Source organism: Pan troglodytes, chromosome 2 (genome assembly GCF_028858775.2).
Source record: "Pan troglodytes isolate AG18354 chromosome 2, NHGRI_mPanTro3-v2.0_pri, whole genome shotgun sequence".
NCBI lineage: Eukaryota > Metazoa > Chordata > Mammalia > Primates > Hominidae > Pan > Pan troglodytes.
The window spans coordinates 46131384-46158258 of NC_086015.1; the positions used below are offsets into that span (position 1 = coordinate 46131384).

The following is a 26875-nucleotide window of genomic DNA, read 5'->3' on the forward strand; positions in this document are numbered from 1 at the left end:
CAGCACTGGATATTTTCATGTAAAATAATCTTCCCTTGGTTATATGATAATTGTAGCATGTAACATACTTAATTTTTTTTTTCTTTTTTTTTGAGACAGAGTCTCCCTCTGTTGCCCAGGCTGAAGTGCAATCGTGCGATCTCAGCTCACTGCAACCTCTGCCTCCTGGGTTCAAGCGATTTTCATACCTCAGCCTCCCAAGTAGCTGGGATTACTGGCGTGCACCACCACGTCTGGCTAATTTTTGTATTTTTTGTAAAGATGGGGTTTTGCTGTGTTGGCCAGGCTGATCTCGAACTCCTAGCCTCTAGTGATCTGCCCGCCTCCGCTTACCAAAGTGCTAGGATTACAGGCGTGAGCCACTGTGCCCAGCCAACATATGCTTTTAAGAGAAGTTACCATGACTATTGGAAATCAAAAGTATTTTATCTTTTTATTTCCTAGCAAAACAAATTCAAATCGACAGTAATAGTCTATTTTTTGAGTATTCTCCTGGAGATTTAACTCTGGGCTGAACTTATACATGTTAACTTTTACGTTTAAAATAAATTTGTGTACAATTTTTGCTTTGTGTTTTAATATTAGAATCAATCTAACACTAATAACCTGTACTGTAATTATCGCCTGTTTTTTTTTAGTTGTGACATTTTGGGGCCTCCGTAACAGGATCCTTCCTCCCTTTCCTTTGCCCTGCCCTTCTTGTCCTTTCTTGTTGAGCAACAAACTGGCATGCCCAAGTGGAATGCGCCACATTCAGTTGCCCTTTAGCCTCACGTCGGACACCCTGTTTCCAAACACGGCTGAGTTGGCTGGATTGGCTGTCTCTGTGCGACTGCTTCTTTGGGGGTACGTGTCACCGGGGCTGGTGCATGTATGTGTGAGTAGATGGTAACTCGATACGTGACACCAGGCTATGTGGAATTCAACTGTGTAATTTTGTGTCCGTTTTCTTAGAAAGCGTTTCTTCTGTTGGTAATTAAGGCCATGGCATTCTAGAGAACTCCCCAGTGTTGGTTTTCGTTCCTGTCTCTGAAGCATAGTTAGTCTTTCCTTTCCCATCCTATGAGGGTTTCTCTGCTTGTCCTCTCTTCTGGAGATCCCCTTTGCTGTTCACAGCAAGTGAGCTGTCCCTCAGTGGGGAGAGAGGCAGAAAAGGAAGACTTGGACCTATCCCTTGTCCCTTTGTGGCTGGGGTGTGAGCCAGGGTGGAGTCGGAGGTCTTGCTTCCATTTCTGCCACTGCTTAACCTTGAGACTTCCCCCATGTCTCTGAACCTTGCAGGGCCACAGTTTCCCCTTCTGTCTTTTAGATCTGGGTCTCTTCATTTATGAAATGTGTTCCCAATCCTCATCCTGCACTGCCTGCTGGCTTGTGAGAGTAAATGAAAGGCAGTAATAGATACAAGTGCTTTGCGTTGTTCAGCAAACATTTATTGAACACTTACTAGTTACCAGGCAGGGTTCAGGGTGCTGGGCAAACAGCGGAACGCGAATCAGCATCTGGAGGTGCTGTCGCTACATCCCGAGGCCTCTTGCATGGTGGGACCTGCCGCAGGCCAAGCACCCATCTCGAGTCTGCTGCTGGTTTGCTCTGTGACATTTGGCCACCTCCTCAGCTTGAACACAGTGTCCTTTTCCATTCAATGAGGAGTTTGCGCCAGTAGTTTTTAGCTCTAATGTCCTCTGTAATTTGTGGAATCACAACTTTTGTGGTATGGAAAGTAATTACTAAGACTGAATCTCTGAAGATGTTCAGCTAAAGCTGTAAACTGCATGGTCCCTTGATAGAGAGGAATTTTCTAGAAGGTTGTCTGTCAGATACCACTTACAAAGTATCACATACATCTCCAGCACCAGTGTGGCCTATGTATAAGTCTTTTTTCCTGCCCTTTAATCCTTATAATTTTAAGAAAATGGAATTGTTTCCGAGTCTGTACAGAATGGTTTCCAAGTGGCTGAGTAGGTGAGGAGTGTTGTCTTGTGAAGTCATTAAAACATTGCTGTGGATTTGCAGTCACTGCCATGGGTAATGTGTCATGAGAGAGGGTTATTGCCTCTAGCCAGAACACCTGCCTCCCCAAGCATAGCCAGGGGTCATGCTCTGCACCCACCTCTCTGATGGCCAAGTGGAAAGTTGGTGGGTAAAGAAATGGAGTGGGAGAGGGACAGGGAGGAAAAAAATAAAAAAGATGGACCTCTGTATGGTGGCCACTATTTGATGAGCGAAGGTCCCTTTTCTTGTTCTTTGTCACCTTTAATGTGGTCTGTAGCATTCTCTGAAGTCCCAGAGTGTGGCGCCAGGATGGAAGTCCCAGTGTGCAGACTGGAGGCATGCATGTTTAATCTGGCCCTCAGTATTCAACATTTAGAAATCAGGGACTCTCATAAAAATACAGATCCCTGGTCTCTTGGGTGGAGTCAGCATGTCAAGGACTGGGGGCGTCACCAGGAAGTGCTGTGAGTGGCGGCTGCCCCCCAGACACAGCCCTCAGAATGTGCAACTCTTGCTCTCACCGCTCAGAGAAATTTAGGGTATGAAGAAAGCTTTTCTGCAGCCACTTACCTTTGTTCTACAGATGAAGAAACTGAGTCCCAGGCATATGAACATGTGATTTGCCAGAGTGATAGGACGAAGTTGAGGGGGCAGAACCAAGGCTGGGCGTCGTTTCTCCAAACTCTTGAAACTGTGCTCCTGGCCGGCACCCAGGGCCTCTTGGCTTCCAGCAGGTGGCAGTTGTGGTGCTGGTTTCCTGCCATTGCCTCTTTCTGGCATTCCTTTCCTCCCTCTCCTGTTCTTCTCTCCTCCTTTGCTTTTGCTTGAGCTTTCTCTCACTAGGTTTTTCCTCTTTCTCTCTCCTGTCTTTTATTCTTCCCTCTCCCCTTGCTGTTTTCTCAGATCTCCTGCCAACTGGGTGAGTGTCTAGGGCTACTTTCCTTCTAGACAGCTCTTCTGCACACTCTGCTCACCTTGCAGCTACTCAGGTCCCTGTTCTCCTGGGCTTAGAGCCCTCAAGCTCCAGCATGCAGGCACGAGGCCCAGAAACCCTGTTGGAATGATCGCACCCCCTCTCTGGAGGTGGCCACCACTCAGAGCATTTAACTCCTCTGTGGAGGAGGAGGTCCCTTGATCCTAGATAGGCTGACTTCTTCTGAGAGTCCAGAGATCTGTATTTCTTCTTTTCTTTTTTTTTTTTTTTTGAGACTGAGTCTAGCTCTGTCACCAGGCTGGAATGCAGTGGCCTGATCTCGGCTCACTGCCCAACCTCTGCCTCCTGGGTTTAAGCGATTCTCCCGCCTCAGCCTCCCGAGTAGCTGGGATTACAGGCACGTGCTGCCACGCCCAGATAATTTTTGTATTTTTAGTAGAGACGGGGTTTCACCATGTTGGCCAGGATGGTCTCGATGTCCTGACCTTGTGATCTGCCCACCTTGGCCTCCCAAAGTGCTGTATTTTTATTGTTTTTAGAGGGAGTTTCACTCTGTCGCCCAGGCTGGAGTGCAGTGCTGCGATCATGGCTCACTGCAACCTCCACCTCCCGGGTTCAAGCAGTTCTTCCTGCTTCAGCCTCCCAAGTAGCTGGGATTATAGGCGTCCACCATCACGCCCATCTAATTTTTTTTTTGTATTTTTAGTAGAAACGGAGTTTCACCATGTTGGCCAGGCTGGTTTTGAACTCCTGACCTCAAGTGATCTGCCCGCCTCGGCCTCCCAAAGTGCTGGGATTATAGGTGTGAGCCACTGCGCCCCACTGAGATCTGTATTTACATGAGGTTCTCTGAGTGTTAAATGTTGGACACTAATTTAGAGCTATTGCCTTTGCTGTAAAATGTAAGCATTGCCTCAGGCACCTGGCAGGTTTTGTGAAGCTGGCCTGTCACCTGAGAATCAGTGCAAATCCCTAGACGGAGGAGCCTCCTCCTAGCCGCTCTCTGCAGGTGAGGATCTAGCCCCAGTCAGGTGGAGAATGGACACAGCTGCTTCTGCAGCTCTGCACCTTCCAGGTGCCAAGCAGGCTCCAGCACACTTTCTTCACTCCCTGGTGGCCCTAACTGAAGCCCACATCCTGGGTAGGAGGGTCCATTCCAAATCTTATGCCTTGGGAAAAACCTAGGAAGGGTTATACCTCTGAAGAGGTAAAGAGTCCTTTTAGGTTATTTTACTTTCAAAGTGATGTCATAAGAAAGGTATTGGATTGACATCTGCTGAGCAATTGAGGGGACATTTACCATCCCATGGGACTTTCCTCTATGCTGGATAAAGACCTAGGGTGATACTGAGGTGGGTTTGAAAAGACCTTGACACTAGATGGCTCCACCTGCCTCATGCTGCAGGCTGGGCATGTGTCTGTCCTGGACAGGCAGGGGATTCACAGACTAGACCTGCCACCGGCTGCTGCTCTCTCCTTCCCTTGTTCCATCACTCATCTCACACTTACTGTTGCCTGGCAAAGTAGTAAGGGCTGGGCTGAAGGTAAGGTGGATAATTCAAAGCCTTTTCTCTTGAGGGGCTCACAATTAGTAGGGAAGAGACACAGAGAATACACTTCTAACATCGTAGTGAAGTCATTTATGTACTGAGAACTGTGGAAGCCAGAGAAGAGAGGTTAAGGGAGGCTTTGCAATACAGAGTGACATTTGAATGATATTTTAAGATGGAGTTTGCTAGGCAGTGAAGGGCATTCTAGGGAGCTAAAACAGCTGGTCTAAAAACTCAGATTTGTGAAAAAAATGTGTTTGGAAAATGGTGAGAAGTTGGTATGCCTTAAGTGAAGGGAAATTGGAGAAAATAGCAGAGGCTGGGCTTGGTAAGAAAGGCTGTTAGGGTGTTGAGTTAGCTGCTTTAACAGAGACCAAAGTAATTGGAACTGTGGCCTCAATAAGGTAGTTGTTTATTTCTTTTACTTTTAAAAGTTCAAGTGGAAGGAGGTCCAGGGTGTTTCAGGCAGCTGAGGTAGCTCTGGTCATTTCCTGGGCATTGCCTTTACTAATTTAGCTAAGCATGGCTCCAGCACCAGGCCAACTCTGCAACTGGACAGACGGAAAGGGCATGACTTGGAAGTTCTGTTACATCCTGTTAACCAGGCATGTGGATACACCTTACTGCAGGGAAAGCTGGGAAACACAGTTTTTAGCTGGTTGGCCGTGGGCCCAGCCACATCTTGGGGGTTGCATGACCAAAAGGAAGAAGTGGCAATTGCATACTGGGAAACACTCAGTAGCCTCTCCTGTAGAAACGTAGAGGCAGAATGATGAAGCACTTTATAGGGAGCTGGGAGGTTTTTAAAGAGCAACAGTATGATTTAAAAAGCTCTTTGAGAGAATGAGATGGGAGGGTCATTTGAGGTCAGGAGTTCGAGACTAGCCTGGTCACCACAGTGAGATTCCATATCTATTTAAAACAAACAAAAAATAAAATAAAAAATAAATAAAAAGCTCTTTTCCAGAAATGGCACCAGCCACAATGTGGCCGGCCACCATGGGGCATTACAGTAACTGGGCAAGGAGGCGATGCCGAGGGGTAAGCATGGCCTTATGGTTGAGCCTGGCCTTTTGATGGTTTGACAGGCTGGGGGTCGGTGGGATTTTGGGCTGTTGTTATTGCATATCTACCTGAAGCCATGGACCTTTGGGCTTTGGGATTGGTCAGGAAATTGATGCCCTTCATTTGCGACTTATTTGAGAACACATTTTTACTTGTTTACATTAGCTTGTTACTAATGTGAATTGTAACTGTGGGGAAATGGTGACCACAGAGAGCATAAAGGGTTCCTTTCCTCCAGGGTGGGCCAGCAGTGTCCATTCACAGCAGGAGCTTGAATAAGCTCCTGTCCTGTGCGGGTCCCTGACCCTCCGTGGTTCTGCAGACAAGTTAGTAAATTCTTGCCTCTGCTTCCTGTGCTTTTTTGTTTGTTTGTTTGTTTGTTTGTTTGAGATGGAGTCTCGCTCTGTCACCAGGCTGGAGTGCAGTGGTGTGATCTCAGCTCACTGCAACCTGACCTCCGCCTCCCAGGTTCGAGTGATTCTCCTGCCTTAGCCTCCCAAGTAGCTGGGTTTACAGGCGCATGCCACCACACCCACCTAATTTTTGTATTTTTAGTACAGATGGGGTTTCAACATGTTGGCCAGGATGGTCTCGATCTCTTGACCTCGTGATCTGCCCACCTCAGCCTCCCAAAGTGCTGGGATTATAGGCGTGAGCCACCGCGCCCGGCTACTGCTTCCTGTGCTTTAAAGGGGAAAATTATTCCAACACCTCCCTAATTTGTGATTATGTTTCATTTTACATGCCTACCACAAGTATGAAGTCTTCCACCTGTTTAGAACAAAAACTTCCTGATGATGACATCCTGGGAATTCCCCAGCATTTCAAGTGCACCCTCCTAGGAGCTGGGTAGCAGGTGTTGGAGGGGAGATCACAGCTTTTAGTGGAACAGCTGAGGCTGCTCCTACCTGATCTGCTGCTTAGTTAGCTGAATCAACTTGACCAACAAGATGTGCCGCAGCCCTCGTGCATCCCAGCATACTGATCTGTAATAACAGGCAAATCTCTGTGTGCCACGTTGCTGGGACGGTGAGACAATGGTCTGGCTTGATGTTTGGCATGGTGAAAGCATTCCTGGGGAATTCTTTTTTTTTTTTTTGAGACGGAGTCTTGCTGTGTCCCCCAGGCTGGAGTGCAGTGGCGCAGTCTCGGCTCACTGCAAGCTCCGCCTCCGGGGTTCACACCATTCTCCTGCCTCAGCCTCCCTAGTAGCTGGGACTACAGGCGCCCACCACTGCGCCTGGCTAATTTTTTGTATTTTTAGTAGAAACAGGGTTTCACCATGTTAGCCAGGATGGTCTCGATCTCCTGACCTCGTGATCTGCCCGCCTTGGCCTCCCAAAGTGCTGGGATTACAGGCGTGAGCCACTATGCCTGGCCTCCTGGGGAATTCTTGAAGACTCTTCTGTTATGTTTACCTGATGTCAGGCCTTGGATGTGTCCTTGAGTCAAACATGGTGTCTCCTTCCATAGGGGGTCTGTGGGGCTTTTGGCCTTGTGGCCAAGGTCAAGGAGAGCTGCACGGCCCATCTCCATAATCCTATCCCACGTCCTAATTCTTTGGGCCTTTAAAGCATCTGAAAATTTGCTGCTAATGTTTATAAGGCTGGTCACGTCACAGAAAAATCAAATATACGAGTTTTTTTTTTTTTTAAAAACAGAGTCTCGCTCTGTCGCCCAGGCTGGAGTGCAGTGGCGTGATCTTGGCTTACTGTAACCTCTGCCTCCCAGGTTCAAGTGATTCTCTTGCCTCAGCCTCCTGAGTAGCTGGGATTACCGGCGTGCGCCGCTATGCCTGGCTAATTTTTATATTTTTAGTGGAGACAGGGTTTCACCATGTTGGCCAGGCAGGTCTCGAATTCCTGACCTCAAGTGATCCACCAGCCTCAGCCTCCCAAAGTGCTGGGATTACAGGTGTGAGCCACTGCGCCTGGGCCAGAGTTTTTTAAAAAGGCATTTTTTCATAGCCTTACCTTTTGATACTTTATCTCACTGGTCATATGCTTTAAGGAAAAAGATATCACATGGGCACAAGGACCCACACTGTAAATAGGTTGACCTTCAGCCCTGGAAACATGGAAGGACGGGTCAAGTCTCAACTTCTGAGCAACTGGAAGCATGCTCATAAGTGAGACATTATTCTGAGATTTCTTAGAAGGGACTTTTTTTTTTTTTTTTTCTGGAGTCTGTTGCCTTCCCCACCACCAAACAGCATTGACACCAGATGATTCCAGCCTGTTGTGTGGGTGTGTCATGCGGGAATGTGTTGGTTCCCTGCCTGTTCTACTAGGGATAGGCTGGCACTGCCTTTTGTGGAGCTGCTGTGGAGACAGTTTGACCAGATCCATGTTTAGCCAAGAGATGCTACCGACTAGGTGTCAGCCCTGTTTAACCCCATGTTCCCTCAGTTACATGGTGGCATTTTGTGGCTGTGAGGTCTTTCCTAGAGATGAACTTGCATGGGAACTCAACTCTTTGCTTGATAGTGAGAAGAGGAAATATTGCTTATTGTGGGCCCATCTTGAGCCTTTGGATGGTGGTTTATTGCTAGTGGGAGATGGGAAGAAATATGAGAAATCTTCTGCCTTGAGGTTGGGCTATTGCTCTGCCTGGGGGAGGACATAGCTTCTGTTCCCAGCAAAGCTTTGCAAAGTGACGGAGCAGGTCTGGTCTTGTTTTTGGCTGGCTGAAATACCAAGTATGCTTGCTGTGACATTTCCCCCATGAGGCAGAGAAGTCCCAGCAGTGAGATAGAGTCCCCCCTCCAGGACTAAAGCTCCAACTAAAATTCTGAATGTCCTCACTTTCTCATTTTTAACCCTTTCCTTGACATTTTGGAAAACCATGCTGACTTCCTGAGTGGAAATGCTCTATGGCAAAGCTTTGCATATTGAATTGAGGGAGAGCAGTTAGTACGGAATGGTAGGAAGCTGCGGGAGGGGTGGGTGCTGACAGGTGTTCTCAGTGGGCTCCTGCCCAAAGGGTGATGAGTCATAACTCTAGGTTCTCTTTTCTCACGAATCCGTATTTTTTTCACCTGTTGAATGGCCTTTTTATTTGACACAAAGTCTCTGGCATTGCTCTTCTTCCAGGCAGAGGTGTTCCATGTTCTACCTGAGTGTGTACAGGCCCCACAGTTACTGCCTTTCTGCCTTCCTGGCCTTGGCTCAAGCAGGGGGAACAGGGAAGGGACTGGTTCTCCCTGCTGTTCCTGCTTTGGTTCTGCAGTGAATCCCTGCCCCTGGCCCTTCCTGCTCCCTGTGACAGTAGCCTCCCGTGTGGAGCACCCCAGGATCTACTCCCACTGACTGCACCAGTCATTTTCTGTGTGTGTGCAGACATGCACGCATGTGCGAGTGAATGCTCATATGTAAGACTGGGCCTTTCTCCTTTAATTTTATCTTACCGTGTTTAGGAATACCTCATACTTTTGGTTCGTCCTCAGCATCTCCTCTTTATTTTCCCTGCTATTGTGTGGTTTTATTTGTCACAAGTATTTTTTTTTTTTTTCTTCTCTCCTCTGCCCCTTCTGACATCTTGGAGAGGGATGGAGACTGAAGAGTGAGTTTGGTCCTCTACTTGATCCAGGTTCTTATTTTTGTTTTCTGCTTCAAAGCAAGAACTTGGTACTGTGACTTTGATAAGAATTGACCTCAGGCCCAGCAAGATTTCTCATGCCTGTAATCCCAGCACTTTGGGGGGCCAAGGCAGGAGGATTGCGTGAGCCCAGGAGTTCGAGACCCACCTGGGCAACATAGGGACCTTGTCTCTACAAAAAATAAGATTAGCTGGGTTTGGTGGTGCACATCAGTGGTCCTGGCTACTCGGGAGGCCAAGGTGGGAGGAATGCTTGAGGCCCGGAGGTCAAGGCTGCAGTGAGCCAGTATTGTGCCACTGCATTCCAGCCTGGGCAACAGAGTGAGACACTGTCTTAAAAAAAAAAAAAAAAGAATCAACCTCAGTAATATTCTTATCTTTTGAATAATTTTTTCTTTGTTGAAGACTCATTCCTAGAACAAAATACCAAGTTAACTCTCCTCTCCTGTCTAGTTGTGTGCACCACAGGCACTTGGTTTATTTATGGGTTGACAAAACCACTGCTGCTCCCATGGGCTGTTTCCCATCATAGGGAATGCCTTATGCAAATGGGCTGATACAGTGGATGATGCCAGAATTAGTTGATAGATAATTATCACTCACCCATTAGCACTTATTTAATTCAGTCTCTGTGTTCTGCTTTGATGAGTGAGCACTGGGATAGAGAAGTAGGGTACATATCCTGGTTATGTTTGCCATGTTGTCATGTTTGCATTTTAAAGGCCTGCATTAATGTGCTTTGTGTGAATTGGTTCTCCATCACAGGCATTAGTCTGCATCCCCTGAGCACAGCCTGGGCCAAGAGCTATGGGGTACAGGTGGTGGATCAAGGGTAGCTGTGTATGGAAGTTTGCCCTCTCCCAACAAGATGAGTCAGACACTGAAATACCCACAAGACACTTAATACGTGTAGTAACTGAAGTTCTGACAAAATGGCATGTCAGTATAGAAAGGGTAAGAGAGATTAATTCTGCTTGGTGTGCTCAAAACACCAAGCTATTCCTTAAAGGATGGGCACCTATTGGTGTAATTGCTGGATGCCCCATAAGGATATAAGTGTTTCAAGGGCAGGACCATGACTCTTGTGTTCACCACTGTGTCTCCTATGCCCCTGGTACTCAGGATTCCAATGGATGGATTGATGGAAGGAAGGAAGTGTGGATGAATGAACAGATGAATGAATAAATTAAATGAAGGCAAAATTCTAGATGGGAGGATAGCTTCAATGGTAAAAGAGTGGCATGAAGAAGTTAGGCATACTGGTGAAATTAATACTGGTTTGGCTGACATGTAGAACGCTTGAAGGAGAATGGCCAGAGAAAGGGTTGGAGGAAAGACTTAACTCAGATGATAAAAGCTCAAAAATTTTGGCTTTTCTTCCTAAATAGTGGACACTAAACAGCAGGAAACATTTGGGTAGGTCTTGGCCGTAAGCATGCACAATTCAAAGTTTTGAGACTAGAATTTAAATTGGAAAAAGACTCCTGATGTAGCCTTGTCTAGCTTCTTCGTGCTGTAGATAAATAACTGAAGATACCTGCCACAGGCTACAAGTTTAGTTAACTCGCAGCAAGGCCACAGCCATTTCTGGGCTCTCATTTCTTGGTTGTCTTGTCTTTAGATGTGTGCAACAGCACCGATCTTCCGGAAGTCGAGATCATTAGCCTGCTGGAGGAGCAGCTGCCCCATTATAAGTTAAGAGCCGACACCATCTACGGTTATGACCACGACGACTGGCTCCATACACCTCTCATTTCTCCAGATGCCAACATTGACCTCACAACCGAGCAAATTGAAGAGACGTTAAAATACTTCCGTAAGTAGTTGTCCATGTGTGTTGTGATGGCAGTATCATGATCAGGTCTTCTTAGCCATGGCCCCAAATAAGATCTTGTACTGGCTACCCTGTGATGTGGCTTGCCACCTCTGGAAAGGTAGTCAAAGAAATGCGGCTGTAGGGGTTAACCGCACAAAAGGTCCCAATTTTAAATGTTCTGAATAGAAATTTTAGAGGAGTGAGGACCAAGTAAGATTTTCATTTGAACCAACTTTTTATGTATTTATTTTTTTGAGATGGAGTCTAGCTCTCTTGCCCAGGCTGGAGTGCAATGGTGTGATCTCGGCTCACTACAACCTCTGCCTCCTGGGTTCAAATGATTCTCCTGCCTCAGCCTCCCGAGTAGCTGGGGCTACAGGCGCGCACCACCATGCCCGGCTAATTTTTGTATTTTTAGTAGAGACAGGGTTTCACCATGTTGGCCAGGCTGACCAACCTGAGCACTCCTGACCTTAAGCCACCCACCTTGGCCTCCGAAAGTGCTGGGATTATAGGTGGGAGCCAACTTTTTTTTTTTTTGACTGTACAGAAGAATTTGAAAATGTTCCTATTTCTGTTTCTTACCAAAAATACAAATCCTTAGAAACTCACTGGGAAGGAGTTTGTCTAAATTTAAAACCAAAGATATTGGGAATATCCAGGCTTCTCATTTATGTGACATAGCAAAATATGTGTACCAAGGCTGATAACTGTTGTGTGAAAGCTCACTAAGCTGGATGTTTGGAGAGTCCAAATATCGCTGCAGCAGCAAACCAGTCATTCTGATGGGCTGCAGAGCTGATACCTGGTAGGATAAGCAGTAAACTAGGTGAGTGTTTTCAGTGTGGTCATGATGGCCAGGGTGTGAAACTTGATATTGCAGACTTGAAAAAAAGGATAATTTAAAAAATGAATACTTTATGATTCTGATATTTATTCAAAATGTGCCTTTTTAGAAGTAATTTCACTCTTTAAAAACTTATGGCAGCCAATAATTTACATATCTGTGTATCACTGTGTCACTTAAAAAAAAGTATAGCAATCCTCCTACCTGCAGATAACTTGGTTCAAAACCAGCTTATGTCGCATCTTTAAAGATTTCTTGTAATTATTTTTACTAATACAGGCTGATCTCTCCAATTTTCTTGAATTTGTGAGATTATTTGTAATAAACAAATTGGTACTGCAAGTTTCTCCTTTAGGGTGTATCTAGGGATGTTTTCAGTTCTCTTTATTAGATATTAATAAGAAAAAGGTTTTGCTTACATCGACCCATAAACCCTACAGAGTCTTTGTGAATACTGCAGATAATCAGTTTCAGTATGGATAATAACAGAATAATCCACACCAGGGTAGATATGAAGCATGTTAGAATTGTACTCATATTGAAGTTAAAGCTTTAGAATTTCTAGTGTGTCTTGTAGCATATAGGAGGCTCTTAGCAAGTCATTTTGTTGATTCATGTCTGTACCACCAAGGAGATATGTGGTATCGTATGGAAAACTGAGTCTACAGTAACCTCCTTGGTAGGTTTTGTATTTGCTTTTTTCAGACTGTAGACGTCTGCAAAAAAATTCACAAGAGAATAGTAGAGTTTGTAACAGAATTATTTTTTGGGAAATCTCTCTGCGTTACTTACCTTTCCTTAGGAGACCCTCTTGTGATTCTACAGTACCTATCATGGCCATTTCTCTCACAGGAGGCACCTGGGTCCCATTCATACACTTTTTTTTTTTTTTGGTTGAGACAGAGTTTTGCTCTGTTGCCCAGGCTGGGGTGCAGTGGTGCACATATGGCTTACTGCAGCTTTGACTTCCTGGTCTCAAGCAACCCTCCCACCTCAGCTTCCTGAGTAGCTAGGACTACATGTATGTACCACGTACCACCACGCTCAGCTAATTTTTAATTTTTTTTGGAGAGATGGGGTCTCCCTATGTTGCCCAGGCTGGTGTCAAACTCCAGGCCTCAAACAATCCTCCTGCTTCAGCCTCCCAAAGTGCTAGGAAATCAGGTGTGAGCCACTGCACTTGGCACCATTCACACTTTGATTAATCACTGACATTTACAGTGTAATTGGAAGACCATCCTTGGGCAACACCACACAATTTTCAGAGAACATTCACACAAATTGCCTCATTTCATTCCTGTAAAATGCCTACAGTTGGGTAGGGCTGGTTTTATTATAGGTGAAATGGATGTGTGAAAGGCTCAGTGTTTACTCCATGACACTGAGCCACAGTTTCTAAAATCTGTTTAACAGTAGACTTGAGGCCGGGCGTGGTGGCTCACACCTGTAATCCCAGCTCTTTGGGAGGCTGAGGTGGGTGAATCACCTGAGGTTGGGAGTTTGAGACCAGCCTGACCAACGTGGAGAAACCCCATCTCTACTAAAAATATAAAAATTAGCCAGGAATGGTGGCAGATGCCTGTAATCCCAGCTACTTGGGAGGCTGAGGCAGGAGAATCACTTGAACCCGGGAGGTGGAGGTTGTGGTGAGCTGAGATCGTGCCATTGTACTCCAGCCTGGGCAACAAGAGCGAAACTCCATCTCAAAACAAACAAACAAACAAAAAAACAAACAGTAGACTTGAACAGAGAGTGAGTGTCTTTTCTGTTTGTTTGCTTTGTTTTTAGTTATACAGTTAAGAAAAAAGGAGAAATCCTGGTAGTAGATAACTTATGATAAAACTGGAAGAACCAAAATAAACGTTGAGCAGAGATTCTGAAAGTTCTTAGAGCGTGCTTGCCTCCAAGCCTTAACTTAATTCTGTATCTTCTTCTGTGGTTCCTGTAGTTAGAGCAACATAGCTATTTCCTAAATACCTGTTAATTGAACGATCAGGTGTTAACTCTTAAATACAGGACTCTGTAGAGCAGAGCTCTCTCACTAAGGTCCTGCGACCCCTAAAGGGTCTGTAGAGAGAATTTAGGGGTTCCATGCACTTATAAAGGGGCAAAAAAATTACTTTTATTTTTATTAACTTCTAACTGAAATGCAGCATTTCCTTTAGTTATGAACATAGACACACATAGGCACAGTGGTATTAGCAGGACCTGTGATATTGTCACCAGTAGAAATCACAGATATTTTCATGTCATGCTTCAGTGGAAGCAGATACTTTGAATAACTGCCTTTGTTCATCACTGCCATGAAGTTACATTTGTTGTTAAATGTGCTGATAGATCTTTTATTTCATGTCACAGTTGGGTAGAGCTGTTTTTGTTATAGGTGAAATGGATGTGTGGAAGGCTCAGTGTTGTGGAATACACTGGAATTCTGTCTTATTTTATTTATTTAGATCTTTTATTTCTTTTATTCTTTAATAAAGAAGCACTTATCAGATATCACAGCCTTTTTTTGTCGTTGTTAATATCCCAGAGTTTTTCAAGTTTTAGATGGAATTGTTTTCCTTTTCAGTCCTTTGTATTTTACGTCTTCAAAGCTTTCTTCTGAGGAAAGGGTCTGTGAGACTTGCCAAACTGGCAGAGTGGTCACCAGAAGGCACAGGTTCAGAGTCCTGCTGTGTGCATGGTATCCTTTTTGGGTTTCGTGTGTTTGTTTACACGTGTGTAACCCTGGAGATGCTGTGACTCACCAGTGTGTTGAATCAGTTTTGAGGCGTGTGAGAAGACAAGGTAGCCTGCATCGATTAGGGCAGAGGTTCTCGGTTGTGGGCGGGCATGGGGATAAGGAGCGCTGGGGTTCTGATACGCTGCCCTACGTGAGAAATCCTAGAGAAGAGGGCCAGCTACACATTGCTACGCAGATCAGAGCAGACACAGCCCCTTCCTGCACATCCTCCCCCTGAGTGGAGAAACACGGCTTTACCTTTTAAATTTGGCCCTCACTTGACTTCCTAAGAAGAGGCGAGAAAGCTTTGGGCATCCACCTTTGCCAGGTGGTACAATGACCTTTTCAGAGAAGTTTTAGTGCTTCTCCCAGTCAGGTGGACCTGTAACTCCTGAGTCTGAGAAACACAGAAAATTAAAATGACCCACAAAACAAATATACCCACAACGATGGGACATTTGGGAGAAAGCATAGTCAACGTACGGTACTTGCAGTGTGCTGGGTAATCCTCAGAGTGGCCTGAATTTAATACTCTTGCATTCTGCACATGAGGATGGCGAGGCTCAGGGAAGTTAGGGAAAAGTCACATACCTAGCAAGGTGAGTCAGACCTAGTTTGTCTGGTCTGACTCCATCTCTTACCCAGTATCTCAGATTAGCTACAAAGGGGACAAGAAAACTTCTTGTTTAAGAATGAAACTCATCTGGTGAAATACAAAAAAAAGCAAAAACCCCATCAAAACCTTAGTTTCAAAATCTGTCAGTAGCTTATTTATTTATAAATAAATAAAATATATATCTAACATATTCAAAATTCATTTTTTTTCATGGCTCAGGGCATTGTCCCAAGTGACACTTAGCTTGATAACAGCTTAATTTGAAGATGAGGTTTCTTTTTTCCCTGTTATTTTCACCTCCATCCTGTGGCTTGTAGGTCACACTTCCCTAATCCCTGGTGGAAATGACAGTGTGTGCTGTAGACTTTTGTAGTCACATAACACGCAGCAGACAGCAGACATGAAAGCTGCTGCATTGGTCTTTAGGTGGCTATGCAACTGTTTTTGGTCCCTTCTTCCAGGGGCTGTACTATGTAACTTTTTGGTTAAGGAGCATTGATTGAGGGGAAAAAAAAAATCCATATCTCACCTGCGTATGATCTGCTGACCACCCTCCCTGAGTTTACCTGGAGCAGCCTTTTTCCTAAGAAGAGAAGGTTATGAAGCAAATAAGAGTTTCAAAATATTGTTCCATTGTTTGCTTTTACTGTAAAATCATATTAAGGAATTAGCCAACAGTATTTACTGAGTGACTGGTATTCACCTCTGATCCTTTGAGGACTTGTTTGCATTTCAGCTCAGCTTTTCTGACTAAGGAGATAAAAACATCTCCTGGACTATTTATTTTTTTCCGTGACCTAACCCAAGGACTTTGCACTGGGTTGGACCAATGCAGGCAGCTCTTGAGGCCTTCGGTGCCATCCTACCCTGAGTTGCTTACTTTGCTTATGTGGGAGGAGGGAGGGGGGTCTGGGAACCTGCATATTAAACCAGCTCCCCTTGCCATTTTAACTTTTAAAAATTGAACTTAAAAGTAAACAACAACAACAAAGACCTTTAATCTAGTCCAACCATCATTGTTCACATGGGGCCCCTGAGGTGCGGGGTGCATTGACTTGCTAAGCCTTGCACAGCCAGGGTATGTGGGGCCAGGAATTGTGTGCAGGTCTCCTCACCACTCTAGAGTTGTGTCCATAAAGTAGAACCTACAGTAATATTATTATACCCCCATTTTCACCTTTGCTCATTCACTTGTGTCCACACGGTCACAGACATAGCAAGCGTTTATACAGTTGGTTTTATGGGGCAACGAACCTCATGTTTTTTACTCATGCAGGGCTCATCCCAGGAGAGTGGGAATTTGCTCAAGATAAGGCATGAGGACCCAGAGTATCTGGCATGGAGTTTAACTGGAATCCCTCTACCTCCACCACTGTACCTGGAGGCTCCTGTCTCCCCTCATCCTGTTTGACCCTTGAGCAGGGCCGACACAGTGGTCGCTCCCTTCTGGACACTCTCCTGGCTTGGCTCCCAGTGCCTCGCTTGCTCCCAGAGTTCCCTTTTGTCTCTCTGGACAGTCTTTCCAGCCTCTTTCACCAGTTGTTTCTTTTTCCTCTTCCTCTGAGCTTCCAAATCAGTGGCTGTCAACCCTGATGCACCTAGAGCTTTAAAAAATATAGTCTGCCAGGCGCTGTGGCTCATGCCTGTAATCCCAGCACTTTGGTAGGCTGAGGTGGGTGGATCACCTGAGATCAGGAGTTTGAGACCAGCCTGGCTAACATGGCGAAACTCCATCTCTACTAAAAATACAAAAATTAGCCAGGCATGGTGGCGTGCACCTGTAATCCCAGCTACTTGGGAGGCTGAGACAGGAGAATCTCTTGAACCCGGGAGGTAGAGGTTGCAGTGAGCCGAGATTGTGCCACTGCACTCCAGCCTGGGTGACAGAGTGAGACTCCATCTCAAAAATGAACAACAAACAAATAAAAATAAATAAAATTAAAAAAAAATACAATCCTTGGCCAGGCGTGGTGGCTCATGCCTGTAATCCCATCACTTTAGGAGGCCAAGGCAGGCAGATCATATGAGCCCAGAAGTTCGAGACCAGCCTGGGCAACATGATGAAACCCCATCTCTACAAAAAATTAAAAAAAAAAAAAAAAAAGCTGGGTGTGATGGTATGCACCTTGTAGTCCCAGCTACTCAGGAGGCTGAGGTGGTAGGATTGCTTGAGCCTAGGAGGTGGACGTTGCAGTGAGCCAAGATCGTGCCACTGCACTCCAGCCTGGGCAACAGAGCGAGACTCTGCCTCAAAAAAAGAAAAAGGAAAAAACCAGCCCTGGAACCAGTCCCCTGCAGATACCAAAATCCATGGATGCTCAAGTCCCTGATATGAAATGGCATAGTATTTGCATTTAACCTGTACACATCTTTCCATATACTCTAAGTCTAGATTACTTGTATTACTTGTAAATGCTATGTTTTTTGTTTTTTTTGTTTGTTTGGTGTATTTTTTTTTTTTTGAGTCAGTCTTCTCCTGTCACCCAGGATGGAGTGAGTGCCTTGGTGCCATCTTGGCTCACTGCATTCTCAACCTCCCAGACTCAAGCCATCCTCCCACCTCAGCCCCCCAGTAGTTGGGACTACAGGCACATGCCACCATGCCTCGCTAACTTTCATATTTTTTTGTAGAGACAGGGTTTTCACCATGTTGCCCAGGCTGGTCTCAAACTCCTTGGCTCAAGCATTCCTCCCACCTCAGCCTCACAAAGTGCTAGGATTATAGGAGTGAGCCACCATGTCCAGCCTAAAATTTTGTATTGTTATTTTATATTGTTTTTTTCCCCCTGAATATTTTTGATCCGTGGTGGATACAGAGGGCTGACTATGTATCCTCCCCAGGCCCCACCGTCAGGCATAGTCATTCTAATTGATCTTCAGGTGACTGTGAGGTACTCCTCTAAATGTTGGCGTGCCCAGCCTGCTTCTGTCTATGTCCTCTCTCCCAAGGCTGTAATACCAGCCACATGTTGGTGACTGCCAACTGTATGCCCACCCTGACCTTCCCTTCCTCCCTCAGCCTCATGTACCCACATACTGAGATTATTAACTCATCCATTGCGGAAAGTGGATTGTTCCCCCTCCACACACATTTGTCTTAATAAATACAACGTGGTTTACCCCATTTCTGTATCCTCCTGGCCATCCACTGGCCCTGTTAATTCTTCCTCCAGATATATCCCAGACCCGTTCTCTGACCTGGCTGCTGCCACCCTTGATGAAGCTACTGCCATCTCATCCCTGGACAGCTGTAACTGCTCTCCCAGCTTCCACTCTTGCTTCTCTGCTGTACTCTTTGGACCCAGCAGCCTGGCTTGTCTTTTTTTGAAATCCAACTGGGTCATGCTGCTCCTTTGTTTCCCATTGCCCTTTGGATAAAATGCGGGGTCTTCGGAGACTCTGTGACCTGGCTCTTGGCTCTATCCAGCCAGCCTCGTTCCACCCTCTCCTTACCCTATAGCAGCCCCACCAGTGCTTCCAGACCCTCGAATACACCAAACTCCCATGACCTTGGATCATGCCGCTCCCTCGCTACCCCTCTTCCTTTTCTTTTTTTGTTTTGTTTTTAAAGTTTTTATTATTTCTCAAGACTGGGTCTTGATATGTTGCCTAGGCTGGCCTCGAACTCCTGGGCTCCAGCAGTCCTCCTGCCTCAGCCTTCTGAGTAGGCTGGGACTACAGGTGCATACTGCTGTGCCCAGCTTCTTTTCTGTTCTTTGGTTCTCAACAGAAGTGTGCTGTCCATGACAAGCCTTCCTTGACCACCCCATCTGTGGCATCCCCCACTTCCGTTGCCTTTTTCCTGCCTTCATAGCTTTCATCAATCTTTATTTGCTTATGTAAAGATAACCAATAATTATAATAATGACTCACATCTACTGAGTGCTTACCACTTGCCAGGGTTGTGCTAAATGCTTTACCTTTACGAGCACTGCAGGACATAGACACTAGATTTGTTGTAGTACATAATCCTCTTTTTGTTTAAACAATTTTTCAAATATATTACAATTGTTTTATCTAAATTGAATTGGCCTTTAATCCTTGTTTCAAGATACTAAAGTTAGTTTATACAGATGTAACACTTTTTTATAGCAATGTAAATGGACTAAAAATTTTTTAAAAAAGAATACTTTTAATACTATCGATGAAATAATAAACACATTGATATAATTACATTAATAAGCAAAACAGGCGTGAACAGACAGGTTGAGAACACACACATGACCATTTTTCCACTGGGAAAATGCTCAATTCACAAGAGCCCAGATGCCTAGGCACATGAGACAGTGGTCAGCTGGTCGGCAGTATCAGCAGGCTGTGGGCCTTTCCTTCCTTCCTCCCCTTCCCCTTCCCCTTCCCCCTCCCCTTCCCCTTCCCCCCTCCCCTCCTCTCCTCTCCCCTTCCCTCCCCTCTCCTCCTTTCTTCCTTACCTTTCCTTTCCTTTTACCTTACCTTACCTTACCTTAATCTTGCTCTGTTGCCCAGGCTGGAGTGCAGTGGTGGCAATCACAGCTCACTGCAGCCTTGACCTCTTGGCCTCAAGTGATCCTTCTGTCTCAGCCTCCCGAGTAGCTGGGACTGCAGGTGCATGCCACCATGCCCAGCTAGTTTTTAAATGTTTTGTAGAGACAAGGTTTCACCATGTTGCCTCGGCTGTCTCACGCTCCTGGCCTCAAGTGATCCACCTGCGTTGGCCTCCCAAAGTGCTGGGATTACAGGTGTTAGCCACCATGCCTGGTCTCTTTTTTTTTTTTTTTTTTTTTTTTTTTGAGACAGAGTCTCGCTCTGTTGCCCAGGCTAGATTGCAGTGGTGCGATCTCGGCTCACTGCAAGCTCTGCCTCCTGGGTTCACGCCATTCTCCTGCCTCAGTCTCCTGAGTAGCTGGGACTACAGGCGCACGCCCGGCTAATTTTTTTGTATTTTTAGTAGAGACGGGGTTTCACTGTGTTAGCCCGGATGGTCTCGATCTCCTGACCTCGTGATCTGCCCACCTTGGCCTCCCACAGTGCTGGGATTACAGGCATGAGCCACTGCACCTGGCCTTTTTTTTTTCTTTAGAGACAGTCTTGCTCTGTCACCCAGGCTGGAGTGCAGTGGCATCAATTATAGCTTACTGCAGCCTCGAACTCCTGGCCTCAAGCAATCCGCCTGCCTTTCCTTCCCAAAGCTATGAAATTGCAGACAGGAGCCACCATGCCTGGCTGGTTTTTGGGGGCCATGGCAAGTGCAGGCTTGTCAGAGGAATTGGAGAAGCAGGGATTAGTTAGGAAAACCTCTCCACTTCTTGTGTTTCATGCCAGGTAGTGTTTGTAACTTCAGAACCCGCCCTTACCTTACCTACCTACCATGTTATGCTCATTTCACCTACTGTCCCCTGCTGTATAGGGAGTGCCTTGAGGGCAGAGATCATGTTAGTTTTGTTCCCTCTTCTGTACAGAGGGTGGAGCCCAGTACCTGGCACAGCTGAAGGAGGAATGTGCTGCTGCTCTCTCTGTATTTCCAGGTACTCCTTGTTGACCTCTAGCCAAGACAAGGAACCTCCTTATGAGATGTCATCTTCTGAGCTCTCTTGTTGGAGGGAATACCATGGTGATGATTGAATATGAAAAGTCTTGGCACAGTGGCTCACACCTGTAATCCCAACACTTTGGGTGGCCGAGATGGGAGGATTGCTTGAAGCCAGGCATTTGAGACCATCCTTGGCCACCAAACGAGACCCCATCTCTACAAAAAAAGAAAAACAAAACCAAAAAAACATGAAAAGTCTCATCCAGGGTATTTCCCACTGGGAGTTTTACTTTCGGCCTGTGTTTGTGTGGAATTGGACTGTGTGTGGGAACATCCCAGTTCTCCTCCTCCTCTGACTAGTCATCCCTGGCTTTTTGTCTTTGTTTTTAGATAAGTCCCTTTTTCTTTTTGGTATGCTTAGATGTGGACATCTGTCAGTGCTCTGGCTTGGGGTCTGCTCTTGCCTACATCTTCTTTGCTTTGGCTGTTGCCTCTCTGCAGGTGATGGCTACGTTTCTCTCTACTGCCTGAATATGTTGCCAGAATGTCATAGAAACTGAACGTGTGCTTGTCATCCTCACACTAGCTGTTCTTACCACCTGCCCGACTTCCATAGAAACTCGGGGTGGACATGCGCCAGGCCCTCACCAATGACCCTGTCCATTCTCATAGGCGCCTTCCCCTGTTCTCCTAAATCCATCGATGCTAAGTTTGTACCTCAGTCCTGGTTCTGAAACCTGTTTCTCTATCATCATAAAGAAATCATGGAGCCTCTGTGTACTTTTGTTTACTTTTTTGGTGGGTTTAAGGAAGATTCTGTGACTTCATTGGTGATGACATGGCATTGGGAGATAGGGTGCATTTCTGATTTTCGGAGTGAGGAAGCAGGCATGTGTGTTACTGTTTTAGAGAATTGTGGCACCTACCCCGTTCTTCAACTCTTGGTACCTGGGCTTGTAATGAACACAAATGATCTTTAAAAGAAGTTAGATTTTAAAAATAATATTTTTGTGGCTCACACTTACAATCCCAGTGCTTTGGGAGGCCTAGGCAGGAGGATTGCTTGAGACAAGGCATTTGAGACCAAGCTGGGCAACATAGGGAAACCCCCATCACTATAAAAAAAATGTTTAAAAATTACCCAGGCGGTGCATACCTGTAGTCCTAGCTACTCAGGAGGCTAAGGTGTGCAGGTCACTTAAGCCAGGAGTTCGAGGCTGTAGTGAGCTGTGATCATGCCAATGCATTCCAGCCTGGGCAATCGAGTGAGACTCTGTTTCAATACAAAAGAAAAATAAATAAATAAATAAATAAATAAATAACATTTCTTTTCTTTTCTTTTTGTTTTTTTTGAGATGAAGTCTGGCTCTGTTGCCCAGGCTGGAGTGCAGTGGCACGTTCTTGGCTCACTGCAATCTCCACCTCCCAGGTTCAAGTGATTTTCCTGCCTCAGCCTCCCGAGTAGCTGGGATTACAGGCACAAGACACCACACCAGGCTAATTTTTGTGTTTTTAGTAAAGACAGGGTTTCACCCTGTTGGCCAGGCTGGTCTCAAACTCCTGACCTCAGGTGATCCACCCGCCTCAGGCTCCCAAAGTGCTGGGATTACAGGCGTGAGCTACCATGCCTGGACAAAATAATATTTCTATCACAAAAGTATGCTGATTTTAGGTGATTTGAAAATAAAAACAAAAAGATGACTAACATAGTAACCACCACTCACTTTTTGTGAGATTTTTTTCCAGATTTTTTTTTTCTGCAACACATTTATTTAAGGACATAATGCATTTTAAATAAATATTGTATGTTGACCGTTTCCTTTGGCATTAAATTTCTTGAAAAACACAATTTTCAGCATTGCTTAATATTCTGTCATTTATATTTGACCATTCATCTATTATTAGGAATCCAGGCTATTTCTACTTCTTCCCCAAGTAACACATGGGTGAATACCCTTTTACTTCCGGATATCAGGCCAGATAGTACTTACAAGCAATTTGCCTGAAAACACTGAATTTGGTTATTTAAGAAGCCTGAACACATCCTAAAGATTTTTTTATTCGATACCTGAGGAGGGATGTCTTACCTCTTTCTTAGTTTGTGCAGGTTGTTATTCATTAGTGAATGTTTGGAAAATAACGAACAGGTAATGGTCAGGAAGGTGATGACTAAAGTTTATGTGAATATGGCATATCATTTCAAGAAAGATGGGGTTTTTCCCTTAAACTCAAAGTTATCAAGAGATCAACTTCTCAAACTTTGGACCAAGGGCAGTTTTGTGGGGGAAAGCAGTAACGTATGCTATTTGTGGAGTTTAGCTAGAATTGATAGATGCACCTGATCCCTATGGAGTAGTTGATATCTCTATGTGGGTTGGGTAACGCTGCCTTATAGTGAAGCTTTTCTTCTTCCAAGTGCCTCTGAGAGGAGAGAAAGTGGTTGGAGACCCACCAGTCCTGCGTTAGAGGGCCATTTCTCCATCATCCACTGACTAAATATGTGACCTTGAGCAAATCACTTATCACTGCATTGGGACTCGGTTTCTTATCTGGAAGTTAATCAGCATTAAATATTTTATGGTTCTCTGAATGTTTCTTTGAGAGATTTTCACTCTCTAGTTAGTGGTATCCCATGATGAAGTTTTTTAAAATTGTTTTTTGTTTTATGACCATTTCTTAATTTGAGTTTCTCTGTATTGCAAAATAGGCATTAAGAGAATAGGGACCTTTAATTTTTGTTTTATAGAAATTGTAGTGTGGTTTTCTTTTTCGAATGCAAGTGCTGTTAAATTGCTTTCAGGTGATAATGTAGGAACATCTTATAAGTATTCTCAGAACCCTATAGACATATGCACTTAACTCTCTAAGCATGTTTTAAATTACACAGGACTTTTCTTGTTAAGATACAGATATGTACAAGGCTTAAATTCTAGTAGATTACAAATCGTCGAAAATAATTTTCATCTTCAGAGAGTAAATTAATGGAGCAGAGTGCATGTCTGCTTGAATGGGCCAATATCCTCTTCCCAGGGCCTTGTATTGAATAGGTGCCTAATGAATGCTTCTTAAATAAGCGAAAATGCAAAGACATATTTTTGAATTTAAAAAATAAGCTTTCTCCTTCCTTATCTTTTTCCATAAAAACAAAACAAGATTTAAAACTCATGTATAGAATAACAAGATCGTTTTATTTGTTGCCACTTTCCAAAGATTGCCTTCATTTTAATTAAAATCCTAAGTGAAACAAAAATAGAGACACTGGCCAGATGTGGCGGCTCACACCTATAATCCCAGCACTCCCGGGGGCTGAGGCAGGAGGATTGCCTGAATCCAGGAGTTCGAGACCAGCCTGGGGAACATGGTGAGGCTCCGTATCTATTAAAAAAAAAAAAAAAAGTACAGACACCACAAAATGCAGTACACCTATATAAATTAAATGAATAAATAGCACACAGTGCTGACCTTCTGAAGGGGAGTGTGGTCATAATTTTATTATTTTATGAGGTGGTGACCTAAAAGAAAGCATAGGGTGTGTGTGTGTGTGTGTGTGTGTGTGTGTGTGTTTGGAGGAGGGGTACCTCTTGGAACATCAAAGAGTCTGTTGTCACCTAGACGTGTGTGTGGTGAGGCAGGGTTGAATGAAGGAAGGAAGGATAAATTATTGGGGTGGAGTAGGGGTTGTGCTGAGTTGGAAAGGGGATCTAATTCCCAGGAACTTTTCATTATCATCTGCTAACAAAGCTAATGGCAAGATGTATACATTATAATGTATTTATAAGTAGTTACCAAGAATTTCTCTTGTGTAAATGCCCAAGTACTCTGGCTGTGTCCTTTCTGTCATCCCTAAGCTCTGGGGCCATTTTGTTTACAGGCAAGGACCTAAGTGAGCCCTGAGAATTGTGCCTTCTCTTCTCTTACTGCTCACATATGCAGTCTCTTTCTTGGGCCCATTTTTCACCACTGTTAGTTGACACAGACGTCTGCAGGATCAAAGGTAGAAGCAGAGACACCCTGGAGCACAGTCACTTTCTCTACATTAGCCAAATGCAGTCATGATGCCTCCACCCAGGTGTGGGCCTGGGTCTCAGGTGCTGAGTGGAATTGAGGGTGCCCGTCTTGGGGAAGTAATCAAAGGCAGCCTCGTACCAGGGTGCACGACAGCACCAGGAGCCTTTCACAGTGTCTGGTGAGCACTGCAGCCAGGTACTCATACTGGTCAGCAGACCTACCCTCATGGTCCCTGGGCTTGCTTACTTTGTCACCTGTCACCTGCCAGGTTTCATTTTTTGTCATCAAACCCGATTCCAATGTTGAGTATTTATTTTTTTCTTTTTAAGAAGAAAAATGCCTGGCAAGCAATTCTGTACAGATTTTTCTTTTTCATGTTATTTCAGCATATCTAAGACAAAGCTGGAACGGACTCAGGTGGGAAATTGACATGACAGCTCAGCTCACACTCCACCTCCCGTGATGGGCCCAGGCTACTGTGGTTCAGCTGAGTTTTGGCGTGAATGGAATACGGGGCCGTTTGAGCTTCTGGTTTACTTGTGTTTTGAGGCCTGTGGCACCTGCTACGTGACTTGCTGGACATAGGTGTGAGATTTCCCATACAGCCTCCCAGGCTGGCAGGAGGCAGACTCAGAACCATGCAGGCCGTGTACTGATGCTACCACACCCAAGCCCTTTTTCTTCTCTCTGTCCTTCTCAGAGGTAGGGTTGATTTTAATGAGAACTACATCGAGGCCAGGATGCACGTTGGCTCCTCAGTGCTCTGCCAAATGCCATCTCCCTGCTTTTGGATATGTTCTCTAAAAGCCAAGCTTTGTTCCCCCACCTTCCCCTGGAGGTGGGTTGGTGCCTGTGCCTGAAATGAGGAGGAGATGGTTTGGGAGGGGGTAGTTGACAGCAAGCTGTTCATTAGCAGTCTGCCTTCTGCCGTGGGTGCTCAGTGACTGGCAGCGGCAACATTTTAAAAAATAAAGATCAGGCTGGGCGCAGTGGCTCATGCCTGTAATCCCAGCATTTTGGGAGGCTGAGGCAGGTGGATCACGAGGTCAGGAGATCGAGACCATTCTGGCTCGATGGTGAAACCCCGTCTCTACTTAAAATACAAACATTAGCCACGCGTGGTGGCACATGCCTGTAGTCCCAGCTACTCGGGAGGGTGAGGCAGGAGAATTGCTTGAACCCGGGAGGTGGAGGTTGCAGTGAGCCGAGATCGCACCACTGCACTCCAGCCTGGGCGACAGAGTGAGACTCCATCTCTGAATAAATGAATAAAATAAAGATCAGAAAGAGAACTCTGCAGAAAGAAGCACCCTGCTCAGTTAATTTTCTGAAGAAAGTGGAAGGAAGTCCTGCTTGTAAGGCTGTCTTTCATGTGAGTCCTATGGCCCCCTCAAGGACGGAAGGTTAGGAAGCCTCTTCCGGGTCTTCCTCTCTTCTGCCGTAGGCTTCTTGGCTGGCCCGGCATACAGGTGCCCTGACCAACAGGGAGGAAAGCTCTGGAGTCTGGAAGCAGGTTCCAGAGGGGGGTTGGGACCTCGGAGGGCTCCGTGTGCTAGCAGTAAGGTGGAGCACTGGGGATGCATAGGAATTGGGAAGTTGTTTTGTTCAGATGGCCACATCGGGGCCTGGGCATGCCTGTGCTGATCACCTGTGAGGCATGGGGGAAGGTGGGATGCGGCAATATCTGTGAGGTCTGAGACACTCGGGCAAACTCATAACTGCATCATTTATATACTTTATTGCTCAATTGTTAGTGTTCATTCATCTTTTTAATATATTATATAAATTGAAATATTCATATACTCACACAACTAATAAGTACAAACTTAGAAATTTTATTAAATTCTTTTAAACATTTAAATTTGATTACAAATATGTTTAATTAGATCTGCCTTAACATCACAGACCAAATCTATTAGATTCTCTTAAATGCTTACAAAAGAGAACATGTAGTTCTAGTAATGACAACAAAACTCCTGATACTCACACTTAATATAAGCATCAGTACTGTGGGTTTAATTCATTTCTTTGTGAATTTCTGAATCTGTTTTATATTTTTCCAGTGATCTAGTAATCTTAATAGATATTAAAGAAAACACGATCTCAGCAGCTGTGTTAGATTCCTAGGGCTGCCGTAACAAATTACCACAAACTTGGTGGCTTAAGACAATAGAAATTTATTCTCTCACAGTTCTGGAGGCCAGAGGTCCAAAGTC

At 45.1% G+C, this 26875-nt stretch overlaps 1 protein-coding gene across 13 annotated transcripts in view; it reads left to right on the plus strand.

Moving 5' to 3' along the window:
• TRAK1 (trafficking kinesin protein 1) overlaps positions 1-26875 on the plus strand; it is a 212177-nt gene that overhangs the window by 101160 nt on the left and 84142 nt on the right. For 12 of the 13 annotated variants that reach the window (XM_054680574.2, XM_054680575.2, XM_054680577.2 and 9 more), the window contains one exon: positions 10760-10954. Coding sequence is in view for 6 of the 13 variants with exons in the window: in XM_063805623.1 (XP_063661693.1) it covers positions 10760-10954 (195 nt within the window). In the remaining 7 variants the exon portion in view is untranslated. Of the gene's footprint in view, positions 1-777; positions 847-10759; positions 10955-26875 lie in introns of those variants that run through there. The other variant, XM_024355427.3, reaches the window with a different exon arrangement.